The following is a 17,969-nucleotide window of genomic DNA, read 5'->3' on the forward strand; positions in this document are numbered from 1 at the left end:
CAAAGTACGATCCGTGGATCACCTGCATCAGAACCACTTGTTGAAAATACCGACTCCTGAGCCCCCAGCCAGAGCTACTGGATCAGGCCCCCTGGGAGGGGAGGCGCAGGACTTCAGGTGCTAAAGAAGCTATTCAGGCATTTCTTATAAGCCCTCAATTGGATAAGCGTGATCCTACACCTTCCTTCTCCTTTTCCTGGCAGTGAAATTCTCACAAAGTAATCGCTGCCTGTCTCTGGTCAAGGCTTCTTCTAGGTTTCCAATTTCTCTGCAGCTCTTTTGCCCTTGATTCTAATCTGGGGGCAACAACAAGCACCCTGGCTTTATCTCAGCTACCTTCAGGCTAATTTACTTGCCCTAAGGCCCTTGGGGCTTAAGTTACAACTGACCTATTAGAACACAGCCAGCCAGTCACACCATCCAGATATGGATTTTTCTGAAAACAAGCTCAGAGAATGGTTTTCTGGCGCCAAGTGTAGCGTTTCACCTTCCTGGTCCTTGGTGGCATAAATAAATTTCAAATGTATATCCTGCAGTAGAACAGCTGTGGTTCCACAGTTCGCTGCAGCCAGCATCCTGATGGAGTAAATGCTCATACCAGCCACACAGGTAGTTTGAGCGGCTTTCACTAGCTAAAGGGAATATCACCATTTGGTGTCTCATCTAAACCCTAGGATGGAAACTTCCTCTCTACACTGTGATTCCCACAATTCCATCTCTAGACCAGAGTTCTCCTCTGAACTCCAGACTCACACACCCTGATCAGATCCTACTGGCTACCTCCATCCCTTAACACATCCAAACTAAAACTCTTGAGTCCCATCCTCCTTCATCCCCAAACCTCTTCTCCTTACCCCCTGGTCTTCCCCATCTCAGGAATGGTACCCCCATCCTCCCAGGTGCTCAAAATCATCCCCGATTTTCCCCTTTCTGTCACCACCCCGTTGACCACATACAGTCCTTCGATCTAGTCTCTGAAATACTGGTATAACTCAAATCCAACCACTTTTCTCATCTCTGCCTCCGAGCCCTCAATTCAGGCCACCATCATCTCCCAGCAACAAACAATTAAAAATACAGAAATGAGCCGCCCGTATGTTGCCTACTGCATTTAGAATAAAATTCAACAACTCACCAGGGGCTACAATGGCCCTACATCTCCGGCCTGTCATCCCCTCCAACTTCATGACTGCTGCTGCTCAGGACCCTCTAGCTATGCTTTATTTCAGATCGTCAGACAGGCCACACTTTTCTGGCCTCAACAGCTATGCAGTTAATGATCCTCCTGCCTGGATGGCTTGTCGCCAGTTCTTCCTTATCCTTTTGGCCTTAGCTCAGATGTGAACTCCTCAGAGAACTCAAGCAAGCCCTCTCCCGCAAGCAAGCAAGCCCGTCTTATCTAGAAAGGCTGCTGGAGGAGCAGCTGGGTTTGGGGGAGAGCAGTGGCTTTGAGTCAGATGGCCCTGGTTCCACGGGTGCCCTGCCTTTGGGAGCTGGATGGCCCTGGGCAAGTCTTTAATGTGTGCCACACCTGCCTGCTTCTTCAATGGAGGACAAAAGTATTTCACCTACAAGGGAAGTTGTGAGGCTTAGAGGTGTTGGTAAAGTATAAAACAGAGCGCCTGGTGCGCAGAAAGAAAGTAGATAAATGGAAGCTGTCACCTTAAGTCCTTTCTTGGCAAATGGAGGAACTAGGTGAGTAATATAGCAGCTGCTGCTGCTGTAAGAGCTGAATGTGACGAGCTCACAGTGTGGTGCAGGACACACGCCCACTCACAGAGGCATCTCTAGCGAACTCTGTGTGAGAAACCCCGAATCAGATGGACCTGGCTTGTTTCTTCTGGGCCAGACGACAGCAAGGTCCTCAGATTGCCGGCATTAGGACGGAGCCAGAAGGCTGATGGGAAGTGATTTCTTCTCAAATGGCCTTAGCAACCCTGAGATTCTGAATGATGGCGTGTCCATGTCAGTTGCACAAGTGGCCTAGAGAACAACTGAGAAGATCTGGCTGGTGTTTCATCACAAGCAACAAGTCACAGGAATTACACTGACAGTGAGCCCATCTTGAATCAGCAGGGTCAAGCTAAACTGAACACATCAGAACATACAGGAGAGTTTCATCCTGCCTTGGCAACGAGGCCCATGGTGGACAAACAATCCAAGGTATAGGATTTAGACCTATTTCAAAGTCCTGCTCCGCTGATGCCAGAAACTCTTACCTCAGAAGTCTACCATGAGAATGGTGTCATGATACGTACCTAAAAAAAAATTCAGGGCTTCCCTGGTGGTGCAGTGGTTGAGAGTCTGCCTGCCGGTGCAGGGGACGCGGGTTCGTGCCCCGGTCCGGGAAGATCCCACATGCCGCGGAGCGGCTGGGCCCGTGAGCCATGGCCGCTGAGCCTGCGCGTCCGGAGCCTGTGCTCCGCAACGGGAGAGGCCACAACAGTGAGAGGCCCGCGTACCGCAAATAAATAAATAAATAAATAAATAAATAAATAAAATTCAAACACGTCATCCCTTCGGGACAGGTAAGTCAGGCTGATACCCTGTCACAGGTGATGTTTTATTGCAGCCAAGAACGAACACACCTTTGGAATTTAGCAAGATGACAAGGAAGCTTGATAGAGGCGAAACTACCAGCAGGCCACCCCATTCCTTTACCACCCGCCACTAGAAGGTTAGCAAAAGCGCAACAGAGAAAACATATAAAGGTCAGGCAAAAGGCATCTAAGACATGGATTTAGTTCCACCAAAGAAACGTTCCTGGGCTTCCCTGGTGGCGCAGTGGTTGAGAGTCTGCCTGCCGATGCAGGGTACACGGGTTCGTGCCCCGGTCCGGGAAGATCCCACATGCCGCAGAGTGGCTGGGCCCTTGAGCCATGGCCGCTGAGCCTGCACATCCGGAGCCTGTGTTCCGCAACGGAAGAGGCCACAACAGTGAGAGGCCCGCGTACCCGCAAAAAAAAAAAAAAACAAAGATACGTTCCCTTTCTTGATGTGACCTTATCTTTATCTAGGGGTGGATTCAAGACTGGGGAGAGGTGACTCCAGTAAGATAAGACTCTCCAGTGATGCAGTCACCTCTCAGCAGATGAGGGAGAAGATAGCCAAGCAGAAAAGCAAGGACGCTGCACCCAAATCACAGCTGGTGTGGATTAAGTAAGCACTAGATTACTCGATTTCAAAAGATCTTGCTCCTTAAATAAGCCTTGTGAGAATTTTAATGAGAGATTTCCTCTGATTCAAATTGTGGTCATGCCAAATCATGTTTCCATCAGTCCCTTATAAACTCTTCCTCATGCTTCTCCAATAAGGAAGAAAAGTGGCAAAACTGTTATCAGTGAATTATTACTTCAATCCCATTCTGAGCTTATGATGACTTCAAATCAATACATGGAACGGTTACCAGAATTCCAGTCAAAGCAAACATGACTGCACGTGTATAAAATATTTATCAAGATGACTGGAATGAAATGTAGACTTTAAGCATAGGTAAAACAAAGACATCTGGCTTCAAGCAGGCACAGTGATATAATGACAAGAGCTCCAACAGGGGTCAGAAGATTGGCCTCAGACAACCTGAAGACTGCATCCAGAGAGCCCCCTACCCAGAGAGGGTTCAGTATGAATCGTGTGTGTATGTGTGTGTGTCTGTGTGCGTATGAAGGATGTAATTTGATAAATGGTATAAACAAAAAGACAAAAAACAAAAGGGTTTTTTTCTTTAAATAATGGGGTTTTACTATAATATGAAGAATAGGGAATTCCTTGGCGGTCCAATGGTTAGGACTCTGAGCTTTCACTACCGAGGGTGTGAATTCAATCCCTGGTTGGGGAGCTAAGATCCCACAAGTGGTGCAGCAAAAGAGAGCGAGAGGGAAAGAGAGAGAGAAGGAGAGAGATAGAGAAAGAGAGAGAGAGAAAGAGAGAAGGAGGGAAGGAGAGAAAAGAAAGAAAGAAAAAGAAAGAAAGGAAGGATGGGAGGGAGGGAGGGAGGGAGAACGGAAGGAAGGAAGGGAGGGAGGGAGGAAGGGAGGAAGGAAGGAAGGAAGGGAGGAAGGAGGAAAGGAAGGGGACTCCCCTGGTGGCGCAGTGGTTAAGAATCCGCCTACCAATGCAGGGGACACGGGTTCGAACCCTGATCTGGGAAGATCCCACATGCCTCGGAGCAACTAGGTCCATGCGCCACAGCTACTGAGCCTGTGCTCTAGAGCCCGTGAGCCACAACTACTGAGCTCACGCGCCACAACTGCTGAAGCCCACGTACCTACAGTCCATGCTCTGCAACAAGAGAAGCCACCGCCATGAGAAGCCCGTGCACCACAACGAAGAGTAGACCCCGCTCACTGCAACTAGAGAAAGCCCGCGCGCAGCAATGAAGACCCAACGCAGCCATAAATAAATAAATAAATAAATAAATAAATAAAACAAAGCAAACTCTATGGAGATAAAACATAATAAAAAAAAGAAGGGAAGGAAGGAAGGGGGAAAGAAAGAATAGTACTTGCATTCTCTTGGTTATTTGTGATTTACTGAAAGTCATCCTTAAACTTCCGTGACAAAATGAATTTTTGAAGAAGTACTTTCACATGCTTAGAATTTACTCCAACTCTGTTCTGGCGTGAACTTTTACAACTTACTCTGAAAATCACAAGGCACCTGCTTTTTGTTGTTGTTTCAGTTTGGTTTTGTCTGTGAGTTTTATAATAGCCGTTGGCCAAAGATAGTCAAGTTTTGACGAAACCCAGATTTTTCACTGCAATCATGATTCTGGCTTTCCACAGCAAGAACCCAAAAAGAAATTTCATACCCCAACTATAAAAGAATAATGGACCTCAAGAGGCATTGCACTGCTAATATTTAACATTACATCTTTAGCGAGTACTGGCTCTGTCAGACACCTGTGCTTGGCCTGAACTGGGCAGGAGTAGGGATGATTGAGGCGTGTGGGCCAAGTAAGGGTGTGTATGGGACAGAAAGGGTATGGCAGGGTCCTTTCACACTAGAAGTAGAAATAAACGAGGTAGATAAGTCATGAAACCAAGCTACAGTATGAGGCATTACTAAGTGCCCAATGACTGCTAATTAGAGCTACTCTGAACTGAGTGCTATGTGCTAGATAGGCATTGTGCTCAGCACTTTACATGCATCATCTCATGTAATCCTCAGAAGAGTCCATGAAATAAGTAGTGGTACCCATTTTACAGAGATGGAAACTGAGACTTAGAGAGATACAGGAATTGTTCCCCTGACCCCAGAGCCAGCAAATGTAAGTGGCTGGGTTAGGATATGAGCTCTTGCATGTCTGAGTGCAAAGCCAAGCCAACTCTGTGTCAAGGCAACATGTACTACAGTTGAGAGAAGGAAGTATCTCTGTGGTCAGAGTCTCTGAGAGAAAGAGCTTGCCTTTTTATATATTTATAGTGCAAAGAAGGGGTACTCACTCTAATTCAGGGAAAGTCTGAATTGTAGAATTTTCAAAAATGAAATGCAAATCTTGTTATTTTAAGTAACTATCACATATGAGGTACAGGGAGCTAATAAAATTAGGTTAAGTAAATGAAAGGATTTACAAGTTCACTTATCAATATCACTAATAGTTACTCAAAATTCCTTTGGGTTTTTTCCATGGTTTTCCAATGTCATTTTTCCATTGGGTTTCCAATTCCATGGTTTTTCATGCCTCCATGCTTCTGCAGAACAGAATCCTCCCTGTCTTCGGATTAGGAGATGCCCATTCGACCCTGCAGCCCCGCTCAAGCTCCCACTCCTCTCTCTCCCCAGCTCCCTTTTCCTTTTACTAAAGTGGGAGCTATTTAAGAATAGGAACTACCTTTAATATATTTTCAGAGAGTCAGGACAGCAGAAAACAGTTCTCAATGAATATTTAATAAAGAAATAGATCCTTCAATCTTGAAGCCTTTGCTTGAAAATGATACTGACTTTTTATTGGCTTCCCTCAATGACTAGTAAGACACCGGGCTTTTCGGAAGCTTTGAAAATATGTAATCAATAAATAAGCCTAAGAGCATAATATAAGTGTGTTAAATAAGGTTATGTCAGTTATTCCAAACTGACTCATGCGTGCCAAAGTCAAATGAACGGCTCGACCAGTGTAATGACTGCAATAAAGTTACAAGGGAGAAGGGACAGGAAAATCCACGCTGGTCTTGACTGCTGCTGATTGCTCTGTAAGAAAAATTCTATTTTAAGAGTAGCTCTAAATTGGTTTATAGATCTCACACTTAAGGAAGCCAAACTATGAGAGGAAAATTTTCAGGACGTTAGCAAACACATAGCCTCCTAGAATAATTAAACGTCCTAAAATAACTGTCAATGTCTAAAGGAGGCAAAGTAGAGGAATAGAGCTGAATATGATGCTCCCGATATGTGAAAGCACTAAAGGGAGACATCAACAGTATCATCGTTCTTGCGGGATATTAATCTTTCAGAGGATATGAAAACCTAAAACACCAACTGCACCAAGCTGCAGTTTTAATGTAGCTGAATAATTCGGGAAAAGGGCTAGCTAATCACACAAGAATCCCTATAAGTTGTGCCTTTGCACACTTTCTTGGGCTGGAAATTTCCAAGGTAACAAAAAGTCCAGGCTATTTTCTCCCTTATCTTACCAAATAAGAAGAAGCCCAAAGAATCCCAAGCAAAATCGGAAGGCTGAAATACAAATTAATCTCACTTTATTTAATAAAGGTAGTATTAAAAGGTATCTTCAAACATAAATAGGATCCAGTCTAAATACACTAAAAGAACAAAACGTTTACAGAAAACTAGTCAAGAAGGAAAGTACAAACTCTCTGAGTAATGAACAGCACTCGATTTCTGGAAAGCATATAAAACCTCTATAAGCCTTACTGCTGGGCACTCCCATGTAATGAAGGCTCAGAGATTTACAACCTAAGTACCCCAAGAGAAGTATTCTCACAATAGCCTTTGAGAAAAAAAAAAAATCTGCAGCAAAAGCAGGTAAGTTCTATCTGCAAGGCATGTCAGCATCTTTCTGCAATGGCCATCAAGTTTTGGGACCTAAATTCCTTACAGTGTCAAAAAGAAAAAATTAGGTCTAGATAGAGGGGTGTGTCAGACTTACTCTGCCCAAACCACAAAACTGCTAAATATGGATTTTTACCATTTTCCTTTTCTTTTTCTGATTTAAGACTTCTGTATAAAGTCATCTTTTTTAAAGAAACTTAGAAAAATAAAAGCATTAATATGTATGTGTCCTAGATACTTTGAGATAGTTCTTTATTCTTTTCAACCAATGTTTAATCAGTATGGATAATCAAATGTGATTTAATTTATGCCATGGTAACACTTTTCAAATGTGTATCAATTCACAAACCAGAAAACATTCTTTGTAAAGACCATGTGTCCTAGTTTTTTGGCTCAGGAACAATGATCACCACATTCCTAGCAGTAGTAAGCTCATCCGAGCTCAGAGTTAAAAACACTGAGCTTCTCTGGTATGAAACTGTTCTTTACAATTTGTATCCTGTATGTTTTCTATAGTGAGCAAGCATCATGAAGAAAGAAACTGTCTTCGACCTGGGGTCTGGCATAAAATTTGGAAACTATAATGACAGGGAGAGGGGAGAATGGTGATAATAAGACGATGTATACGGTAATATACCATGGGAAGGTATATTTCATGATTAAGATGATGTTTATATCTGTCTATAAACATAGTCTTTATAAGTTCTAATTTTCTTAAAACCTTTCCCCTTGTGAAATGTCTGACTGTTCATAGCACAAGTATATCTGACTGTTAATAGCACAAGTATATAGTTAGTACTGCTTTTGACTTGATAGTATTTCTTTTAAAAAGAACAGGGAGAGTGTATCAGTTACCAATTTATTACCTCTCAGCTCTAAATGCACCCTTCTCTGTGTAATGCTCTGTGATAAACATGCATGTTGAGTGCTTCTCCTTTGAAGTGTACGTGATGTTTTTCTCAGGACAGGCTGGGGGGACAGTGCAGGGAGGAGGCAGCTCCCCTGAGCGTCCAGCACTGGGGCCAGCAGTGTGGATGTGAGGACAGTTGGTGGCGTGTGGCCCAGCCACGGCCCAGAACCTGGTTCCTGTGTGACTTTGCAGCCTCAGCCTGGTAATAACGTTTCAGCAGTCCTGTCGACGTGGACACCAGAGCTCCCACGAGGTTTGCAGGCTCTGAAGGTCTCCTGGCCCCACCGGTACCCAGACCCTCCATGCACGTCCATGGAACTGGCCGCTCCTTGCCTGCTCCTTGCCTGCACTCCAGAGGGCCATGGATACCCATGGTCTGCCCAGAGCCTTTGGGCCAGCTCAGGTCTGGCCAAACCGGCAAACTCCTCTGCTAGGCCACGGGCTGAACCCCACCTCCTCTATTGAAGTCTGAACCCCTGGTAGTTTGTCCTTCCTTGGGGACACTCCGTCAGCCCTAGGGAACCATAGAGAGTTTCCCTATACCTTACAGCTCCTCTTGTATCATAGGTAATAACTCCTTGTATTTTTTTTTTAATTTTTATTGGAGGATAGTTGATTTACAATGTTGTGTTAGTTTCAGGTGTACAGCCAAGTGACTCAGTTATATGTATACATATATCCACTCTTTTTTAGGTCATTATAGAGCACTGAGTAGAGTTCCTTGTGCTATACAGTAGGTCCTTATTAGTTATCTATTTTACATATAGTAGTGTGTATGTGTCAATCCCAATCTCCCAGTTTATCCCTCCCCCCCACTTTCCCCCGGTAACCATGTGTGTTTTCTGTATCTGTGACTCTGTTCTATTTCTGTCTTTTTTTAGATTAATAACTCCTTGTAGTAAACCTCCCCCGTTTAACCTACAATGTGGTTTGTATCTCCTGACTGGACCCAGACTGCTACAGGGAGACAGGGTGCCGGTGAGGACACACACGAGCACGTGCTTGCCCACTAATGGAAAAACGTCCAAAATGCCAAACCCCGAAGAAAAATTTCAACTTGAAAAATGCCCAGGCAATTTCAAATGCAGAATAGTCGAGAATGTTTATTTACAGCCCAAGTGTAGGATTAAAATACTCTTATTTCCTCCCACTGAAACCTGTACTAATGGTGACTAGATAAACAAATTGTGGTTTAGCCAAACAATCGAAACTACTCAGCAGTCAAAGGAACAACTCCAGGTACATGCGACAACACCAATGAACTGCAAAACAGCACACTAAATGAAAGAACCCTCCACAGAAGAGTATGCCCTGAACGACTGACTCCATGCACAGACATCGTAGAAAAGAAAAAACTAGCAGAACAAAAAACAGCATGAGGGAACTCTTGGGGGTGATGGAAATGTTCTATATCCTCATTATGGTTGTGTTTACACAACTGTACACATCCGTCACAACTCAGCAAACTGTACACTAATTTAATAAGCCAATTTTACGGTATATAAATTTAACCTCAATAAACTTGACTTTATAAAGCAAAAACTACATATAAAAAATTGTGGAAGGTAGTTCAAGTAATACTTAAAGGGAATTTTAGAGCCTTACATGCATAGATTAGAAAAGAGAGACGATTTAAAATTATTAAGCTTAATTATCCAATTAGAGAAGGAAAAAACCCAGAATAAACCCAAAGAAAGTAGATAAAGGTAATATACATTTATGAATTCAAAAGCTAATGCTCAATGGCAAGGATCAATAAAACCAAAAGCTGAATCTTTCAAATGACTAAACAAAACAAAACAAAAAAGCCCAGAAAACTTCTGATAAATTTGATAAAGAAAAAAAAAAACAAGAAACAAACACTAGGAATGAAACCAAGCTGGAACTACATATTCTACAAATTTTAAAATCCAAAACTTGATGCCAAAAAATTTAAAAACTTATATGCAATCAAGATTTCTAGGGGGGGAAAAGCCCTAGATTTACGTGGAAGAAAATCAAAAAGACGATGGACTAAGAAATCTGGACCACAAGGATAAAGGAAAAAATGTATACTTAACTAATAGAGACACAGAGGATGAAGCAATCTTTGAACACAGAGATAACCATGATATTCCTGAGCAAAGTTGCTTCCCCATAAGCAGGAAAAAGAAAAGTTAACTCAATTTCCAGTTCTCCCAACAAGGCAGACTACTGATACAACTCCTGAAGCTTCCTCCTGTAGAAGAAGGGAAATCTCTGGGGGCCAGAACCATTGTTATAATACTAATCCCACCTTCTTATAATACTAACAATGCTATTCCTGGTAAATCAAGAAAGCATACAGAAAGGTAGGACAGAAGGATAAGCAGAAGCCCCCCCTGGGGTTGCCTTGGTGAGAGGGTAGGATTTAAGGAACTTGTTGTATAATGATTATAGTTACAATTACGATAATATAAGCCAGCATTTTAAAAACATGTATTGGGCTTCCTTGGTGGCTCAGTGGTTGAGAGTCCGCCTGCTGATGCAGGGGACACAGGTTTGTGCCCCGGTCCAGGAAGATCCCACATGCCGCGGAGCAGCTGGGCCCGTGAGCCATGGCCACTGAGCCTGCGCGTCCGGAGCCTGTGCTCCGCAACGGGAGAGGCCACAGCAGTGAGAGGCCCGCGTACCGCAAAAAAAACCAACCCAACATTTATTACTCACTATTAGCAGGTCACTACATCGAGTACTTTTTGTGTATTATCTCATTTGATCTTCATTAACTCTTACAGCTCTAATTGTTAACCTGATTCTTTAGATGGAGAATTTGAGGTCTGCAGGATAATGTACTCTGTCTCCGTCTGTGAAATGGAAAAGCTAGATAATCCCAACTAACCTTCTGGAAAGTTTCTGCGAGGAATAATCAAAATAAACATGAGGGTAGAAGATCCCTAAGGACAAATTTTGGCTGAAATCAGAAAACAAAGTATCTTCAGGCAGACCTTTGAAAGCAGCGGTATGTACTATTTCCCAGCTGTGGAATCCCCCCTTCTCAGAGATGACCAGAAGTGGTCAAGAAAACGCTGGACGATGTCTCTTGTTGGAGACGCAGCAGGACTAGAACACACGCCCTTTAAGGCCCCTGTCCATTCTGAAAGCCCAGCACTCTGACTGACACAATGCCACGAGAGCTTATTGAGAGAGGCGATGGCTTCTAGGAATTCAAGACATAGGCCATTTGTTACCTGTGCTTTCAGTGAAGCCAGGTGGAAGTGACCTCGGGACAGCCCTTCCTAGGACCTGAGTTGTCAAGATACTGCTTGCAGGTCTTAGGATCCGTTTCTGCTCATCTGTTCTTTTTTTTTTTAATGTTTATTTATTTATTTGGCTGCACCGGGTCTTAGTTGTGGCACACGGGCTCTCTAGTCGCGGCATGTGGGATCTAGTTCCCTGACCAGGGATCAAACCCAGGCCCCCTGCATTGGGAGTGTGGAGTCTTAACCACTGGACCACCAGGGAAGTCCCTCTGCTCTTCTGTTCTAAGCCATCCAGATCTAAATTATTTCTTACTCCTATTCACACTGCTGCTACCCAAATTCACAAAACCCATGGTATGGACTCTGTTCTCTGGCTCGCCATGTGGTTGAGCTAAAAACCACCCTACACTGTAAAAACAGAGAGTAACCGGCCACGAAGAATGTACTTGAAAGAAGGAGCCAAGCAGCCACAGATCAGGTTGCCTCAGAACCAAACAAAGGCAATGAAAACCAGTGTCAAGCTCACACAGGCTGATATCGCTCTAAACAACCCTCTGGGGTCACGCGCTGCGGCACTAAAGCCTTGTTCTTGGTGTCATTTCAATAACTGAGTTAAAATCCAAGCCTCCCTTGGCTGCTCGATTCCCCAGCAGAACAAGGCTGCTGTGGCTCGGGACAAAGACGACATTCATCTGCCATGTGGTTTCTCAGAAAGCATATCTAAACAGCAGGTTGCCCTGGCAATTCTGGATACATATTTCTTTTTCTGACTGATATTCTTGGCTGGTTTTCTGACAGTAAAAGTACAAGATCTCATTATATTCCCAAGTACAAATTAATTCAGCCTCAAAGCCCGGCTTTACAGGAAAAATAAGAAATCTGAAACAAAAACAGTATACCTTGTCAGGAACAATTTAGGACAGTCTTCTCACCAGGAACCACTCGGCGTGGTTACCCTAGTAAAGACCATTAATGTGCAACTGGTGTTTATCCTGGCTGGCTCCTGGGTACTCACAAGGCACTGCAGCATCGGAGACCAGAGTACTAATCATGGTCTCCATTCACCTTTCTTCCAGCACAGGATTATGAAAAGAAACTCATCAAAGAAAGGTTAACAAGTAAACAAGCATGGAGTTAGTCCAGGATGGAAAGATGGTGGCCAGAGACAGAGAGAGTAGCATCTGAGGTTTAAAATCCTGGCTTCATTCACACACTCCACAGATGAAATACCAACAACAAAGCAAACACATTTGGTACTGTATATATGTCCCAGCTAGCTAGTGGGAAGCAGCCACATAGCACACAGGAGATCAGCTTGGTGCTTTGTGTCCACCTAGAGGGGTGGGATAGGGAGTGTGGGAGGGAGACGCAAGAGGGAGGAGATATGGGGATATATGTATATGTATAGCTGATTCAATTTGTTATAAAGCAGAAACTAACACACCATTGTAAAGCAATTATACTCCAATAAGGATGTTAAAAAAATTTAAAAATTAAAAATAAATAAAATTATACATAAAAAGAGTAAAAAAAAATAAAGTTAATGAAAAAACAAAACAAAAAAAGCAAACACAAAGCCTCAACTCCTAAACCTCTCACTGACAAGAAGAGAAAGCCTGGCTTAGTAAGTGTGAATGATCTCAGAGCAACCTCGCTCCAACCAAAAAAGCTCCCAATACCAAACACCAAATAAAAGGAGAATGAGGAAGTCAATCAAAATAACATGATGTGGGGCTTCCCTGGTGGCACAGTGGTTAAGAATCTGCCTGCCAATGCAGGGGACACAGGTTCCAGCCCTGGTCCAGGAAGATCCCACATGCTGCAGAGCAACTAAGCCCACGCACCACAACTACTGAGCCTGTGCTCTAGAGCCTGCGAGCCACAACTACTGAGCCCACATGCCACAACTACTGAAGCCCATGTGCCTAGAGCCCTTGCTCCGCAACAAGAGAAGCCACAGCAGTTGAGAAGCCCGCGCACCGCAACGAAGAGTAGCCCCTGCTCACCACAACTAGAGAAAGCCCGCACGCAGCAACAAAAACCCAATGCAGCAAAAAAAATAATAATAACATGATGTGATGGACTATTACGTAACCATCAGAATGATAATTTTATAGGTGTTTCTAATGATATGAGAAAATGTCTGATATGTTAAGTGAAAAAAAAAATCAAGATGCCATATTATATATACAGAATGATCTCAGCTGTGTACAATTTAAGTATAAGAAATATGGAAACAAATACTTTAAAATGTGAACTGTGATTATTGCTGGGGGTGGAGGAACAGTAGAAGAAATTTTCTTCTCTAAGACTGGTGGTTTTAACCCAGACCTACACTGTCTTTCGACCACAGCAGCAGAATCTGCCTTTTTGCCTGCAAGGTGAACCTAAAAACAAGCATCGATGATAAAATCTTTAAAAGACACTATCATAATTTAGGAGACTATGACTACAAAGGAGGAACCTGCCAAGACACTAAGATACTCAAGTAAGTTTCAAACTACAAGAACTAAAAGCATTTCTAATTAAAGCTATAAAGAGAACCGATGTGAAAGAGTGAATCATCATTGCAGGTGAAAATATACCATCACAACAAATTCAACCCACAGCTAAATTCTACAATACAAGAGAAAGCTGGGAATCACTGTCAAAGAAAGACCTCAGATACCTATTCATCAAACTTCCAAGAAAAAAATAAAAGCATTTTAAAGTTATAATTACTAGGACTTAGAGAGGGTCTGAATTTGCCCCCCAGATATAAAGTCCCCGGCAACAAGGATCACTGACCATTGGAGGCTATAGAAAGAAACTTAGGAGAAAAAGAAAAAGCACTGTACTTGATGCCAAATTATATAACCTGCAACCAGCCTAAGAGGACCCCTGACTCCTTTTTCAGCCCAGCACTGAAGGCCTTTTGGTCAGAAATAATCAATTTTGCTTGGCAAAAAAAGCATCAAGGCATAGAAATGCTTTGGATCAAATTCTGTAGAATCAGCCTATTTGAGATGCTTTAAAGTTAATGCCAAAACCAATCTCGTGTTCTGTTCACAGCTCCTTTCCAGAGATTGTAAAAGCAGAAAAATATTTAAACTCAAAGTTTGAAGTGGAAACTTGCTACCTGTAAAAACAAGCCACTTTTAAATATTAGAAGCCTTCGAGATTTGGTGATTCCAAATTCACCAGGTATATTAAAAATCACTGGTTGGAGGTAAAATTGGCTAACTGTTTAGAAAAAGATGAAGCTGGATTGCAACCTTACTCTTTACACCAAGACACATTCCAGAGAGGATAAATAATGAAAATGAAAAAAAAGAAACATTCTAAAAGAAAGTAAGGGTTAATATTTTTATAATGTTGGGATCTGAAAAACTTCTAAACATGGCATTAAGTTCCAGAAACCATAGAGGAAAAGCTGCTAAATCAAAACACATAAAACTAAAACTACCTGGACAGTTAGACACGTTATATAAAGTTTTTAAAAACTGGGAAAATATCTTTAAAGGTTCATAATCTCACTTGATATATGAAGAACTCTTTGAAATCAATAGGAAAATAAGAAATCCAAGGATAATCAGATAAATAACACAAACTGACAATTCAGACACCAAAACGACAGGGGGATTTGACCATCGGTATCACAGTCTTAAATTTGACCCAAAGTTTGACCCAAGTGTTCTTGCAGGGATTAACTCTAAGGACATATGTATTGTGCAAAGGTGGTTCATTAAAACAATGTTTAATATTAAAAAGCCGGAAGCCACCTAAAGGTCCACGATTTGGGGACTGCTTAAATCAGAGGTCATAAACGCAGCTGTTTTTAGGGGCCGGCACAGGCAAGGTAAATGAGCTCAATGGGCCAGTTTTGATACAGGGAAACAGGAAGTGGTGCAATCCGTGGTGAACTGGAGAGCTCAGACCCTTTTCGGTAATTCAAATTGTAAAAATTATGTGTGCCACAGCCAAACTGGCTCTCCTTTCCCCAGTCCCCATGGCCCCTCAGGGTTAGATGTGTAATCCACAGCCACGGGGTACATCCTACAGCCTGGTCTCTCCCCTCACTGTGAATGTGGGATGCTCACCTACCCGTCACACTGGAGGAGCTACAGAAGAGTTCATTGATGCAGCATCACTGGCTCCCAGGATAAGACAGAACCTTAAAGGTCATCTAGTCTACACGTTTCCTTGAGGCTACGGTCATTCTGCCTCGTTGAACAGGCCCAGGAACAGAAGGTAGCCAGGAGAAGGGGAAGGCATGGATGGGTGGAAGGCCAGTAGTCAGGGAATAAGGCTTATCCCGTGAGATTTTCATTTTCCACAAGAAAAAAACTGAGATGGGAGGAGAGGTCGTGCGAATGAAAGAAGGCAAACTCCTCCAAATCACATACCTTCTATATAACTGTACGTAAAACTGATCAAATTCCGGGAACTCAAGCGCAATTTCTGAAAATTCTCGCATAAAGTGCTGAGCTCACAGTACCACTGTTAAGCATTCCTTCAGCAATAAACTTCTGGGCAGCTGTTGCCCTCATTAACCAATCTGGCACAGAGAAGGGTTGCCACAGATAATGTGACAGATGATATATGGTATTTTATCACAAGGTCTTAATTCATCCCAGGAACTGGTTTAAATCCATTCTAGAATGGTTGTAGTTTATAATTACAGTCTCAGCAGCATGTCAAAAGTAGAAAATGTCCATCTGAATCTGGAATGGAACATTTCTTCCCAGTGAAAACAACTTTATGCTTGGTCCTGCCATATCTGGGAATATTAACACTTGGGAGAAGACAACCAATTCCTCGATTTACTTCATTTTAGACACTGCTCCCCCAAGATTTTTTAAACTCTCAGATACACCAAACGGAGAACAGATTTGTCGTTGCCACGTGTTAGGAAATGGGGTGGGAGGGTGTACCTATAAAAGCCAACAGGAGGAATCCTTGTGGTGATGGAACTGTTCTTTCACTCTTGACGGATGAATGTCAATATCCTGGTTGTGAAACTATGCTATGATTTTGCAAGATGTTACCAATGGGGCAACTGGGTATAGAGTACACAGGATCTCTCTGTATTATTTCTTACAACTACATGTGAATCTATAGTTATCTCAAAATAAAAAGTCTAGTTTTAAAAAAAGGAATATAGATAAGATTTTTAAAAGGGATACATCCATATTTGCCTGCTGATGCAGGGGACACGGGTTCGTGCCCCGGTCTGGGAGGATCCCACATGCCGCAGAGCGGCTGGGCCCATGAGCCATGGCCACTGAGCCTGCGCGTCCGGAGCCTGTGCTCCGCAACGGGAGAGGCCACAATGGTGAGAGGCCCGCGTACCGCAAAAAAAAAAAAAAAGTAGATACGAGTTTGCTCTTCTTCCAGCAGCTGGCCACCCTTTAATCCGATGTGTGCAATGCAAATTCAGCTATACAGGCAGGAGCACTCGACAGGTGATGGCTCCCAGATAATGGCTCTCTATTGGTCTGTCTTGCGTCTTTCTCATCTCATTTTCTCTTTCTCTCTCTCTCTTTCACACACACACACACACACACACACACACACACACACACACGAGCTATTTTATACCAACAAGCACACCCATCCGGATCAAAACTGTTTTGAAAAAGAACGCCGATGTGAGGACTTTCCAGGTCCTACAGCTCCCAGGTAGGCACAGAAGGGGAGAAATCTCATCAGAGAAAACACACAACGTCTGTAGGAATCAGTAAGTTTGATATTTAAACCCCATGAACAAGAAAGCCTCAACAGAATTAAGCTCATTTCAGGTGTTAAATAAATACTTTGAAGCAAACACCACTTAACTAGGAGGGGGGAGCCACAGCAGCAGGGCCCTCGACAGAGCTGTGAAATGAGCTTTGGGCTTGCCTCCTGCCTCTCTTGTCTGGGGCGACCTACCTCGTCATTTTTAACTCTTTTGCCCTGGTAGTTCATCTCTCCCACCTGTCTTACACACGAATACAAAATTTACCAAATGCCTACTATGGGTCAGGCACTCTGTTAAACACTTTAAAAACCTTTTCTAATTTAATCTTCTCAATAAGCCCGAGGTAAGTATGATTAGTATCTTCATTCTAGGTTAAGAGTTAAAGATCCCCTCAACAGTGAAGCCAGGACTGAATCCAGGTGTGTCTGGCTCTCGGTCAGCATGTTATCCTGCCTCCTGTGCTCATTTTGGTCTCCAGGGTGTCCAGAGCACCTCCCCACATTGTAAAAGGACAGAGGAAAAAAAAAAATTCCATATACTGAGCATCTTTTATGTGCTTTACACAGGCTATCTCTTTCCAGCTCAAATAAACCCTCTGACAGGTATGCATTGTTTCCATTTTAAAGATTAGTGAACAAAGGCTGAGAGAACTTGAGGGCTCTTGAAGACTTTTTCATCTCACTTTTACTTAGTAGATGAAAAAACGAGAGCCCCAGAAAGATTAGGTGGCTTGCGTAAGGACACAAAGCTAGTTACTATCAGAACCGAGATCTGATTACCAGCCCACTGCTCTCTTTAATGATATCCAAGCTCTCGCTCTGAATGGAACCAACATATTAATTGTAGAGCAGGAATGCCAGGCACTTTGCTAGATGCTTTGCATTCTTCATCCAACTCTGATGTAGGGGATTCCCCACACTGCTGTTCCAATCAATGTTTTCTACTAACACGTACTACAGAAGGGGAACAAAACTTAAATTTCACATCTAACAATTTTGCAAGGTGATTAACATGCTCCTATACACACGGATGAATGGATATCACAGGAAGAAAATATGAAGAGATTTGGAAAGGTTGTCAGAGAAGGCACAACGGGTTCGAACAACATAAT

The 17,969-nt window shown here is 43.0% G+C and overlaps 1 protein-coding gene across 2 annotated transcripts in view; it reads right to left on the minus strand.

The window, feature by feature from the left end:
• STK4 (serine/threonine kinase 4) overlaps positions 1-17,969 on the minus strand; it is a 90,364-nt gene that overhangs the window by 7,263 nt on the left and 65,132 nt on the right. The window contains exon 11 of one of the 2 annotated variants that reach the window (XM_060030730.1): positions 11,124-11,930. The exons of the other annotated variant lie outside the window; for it this stretch is intronic. Coding sequence (XP_059886713.1) covers positions 11,847-11,930 — 84 coding nt within the window. The 3' untranslated portion in view covers positions 11,124-11,846. Of the gene's footprint in view, positions 1-11,123; positions 11,931-17,969 lie in introns of those variants that run through there. 2 annotated transcript variants of the gene reach the window in all.

This window comes from Delphinus delphis, chromosome 15 (genome assembly GCF_949987515.2).
Source record: "Delphinus delphis chromosome 15, mDelDel1.2, whole genome shotgun sequence".
Taxonomy (NCBI): domain Eukaryota; kingdom Metazoa; phylum Chordata; class Mammalia; order Artiodactyla; family Delphinidae; genus Delphinus; species Delphinus delphis.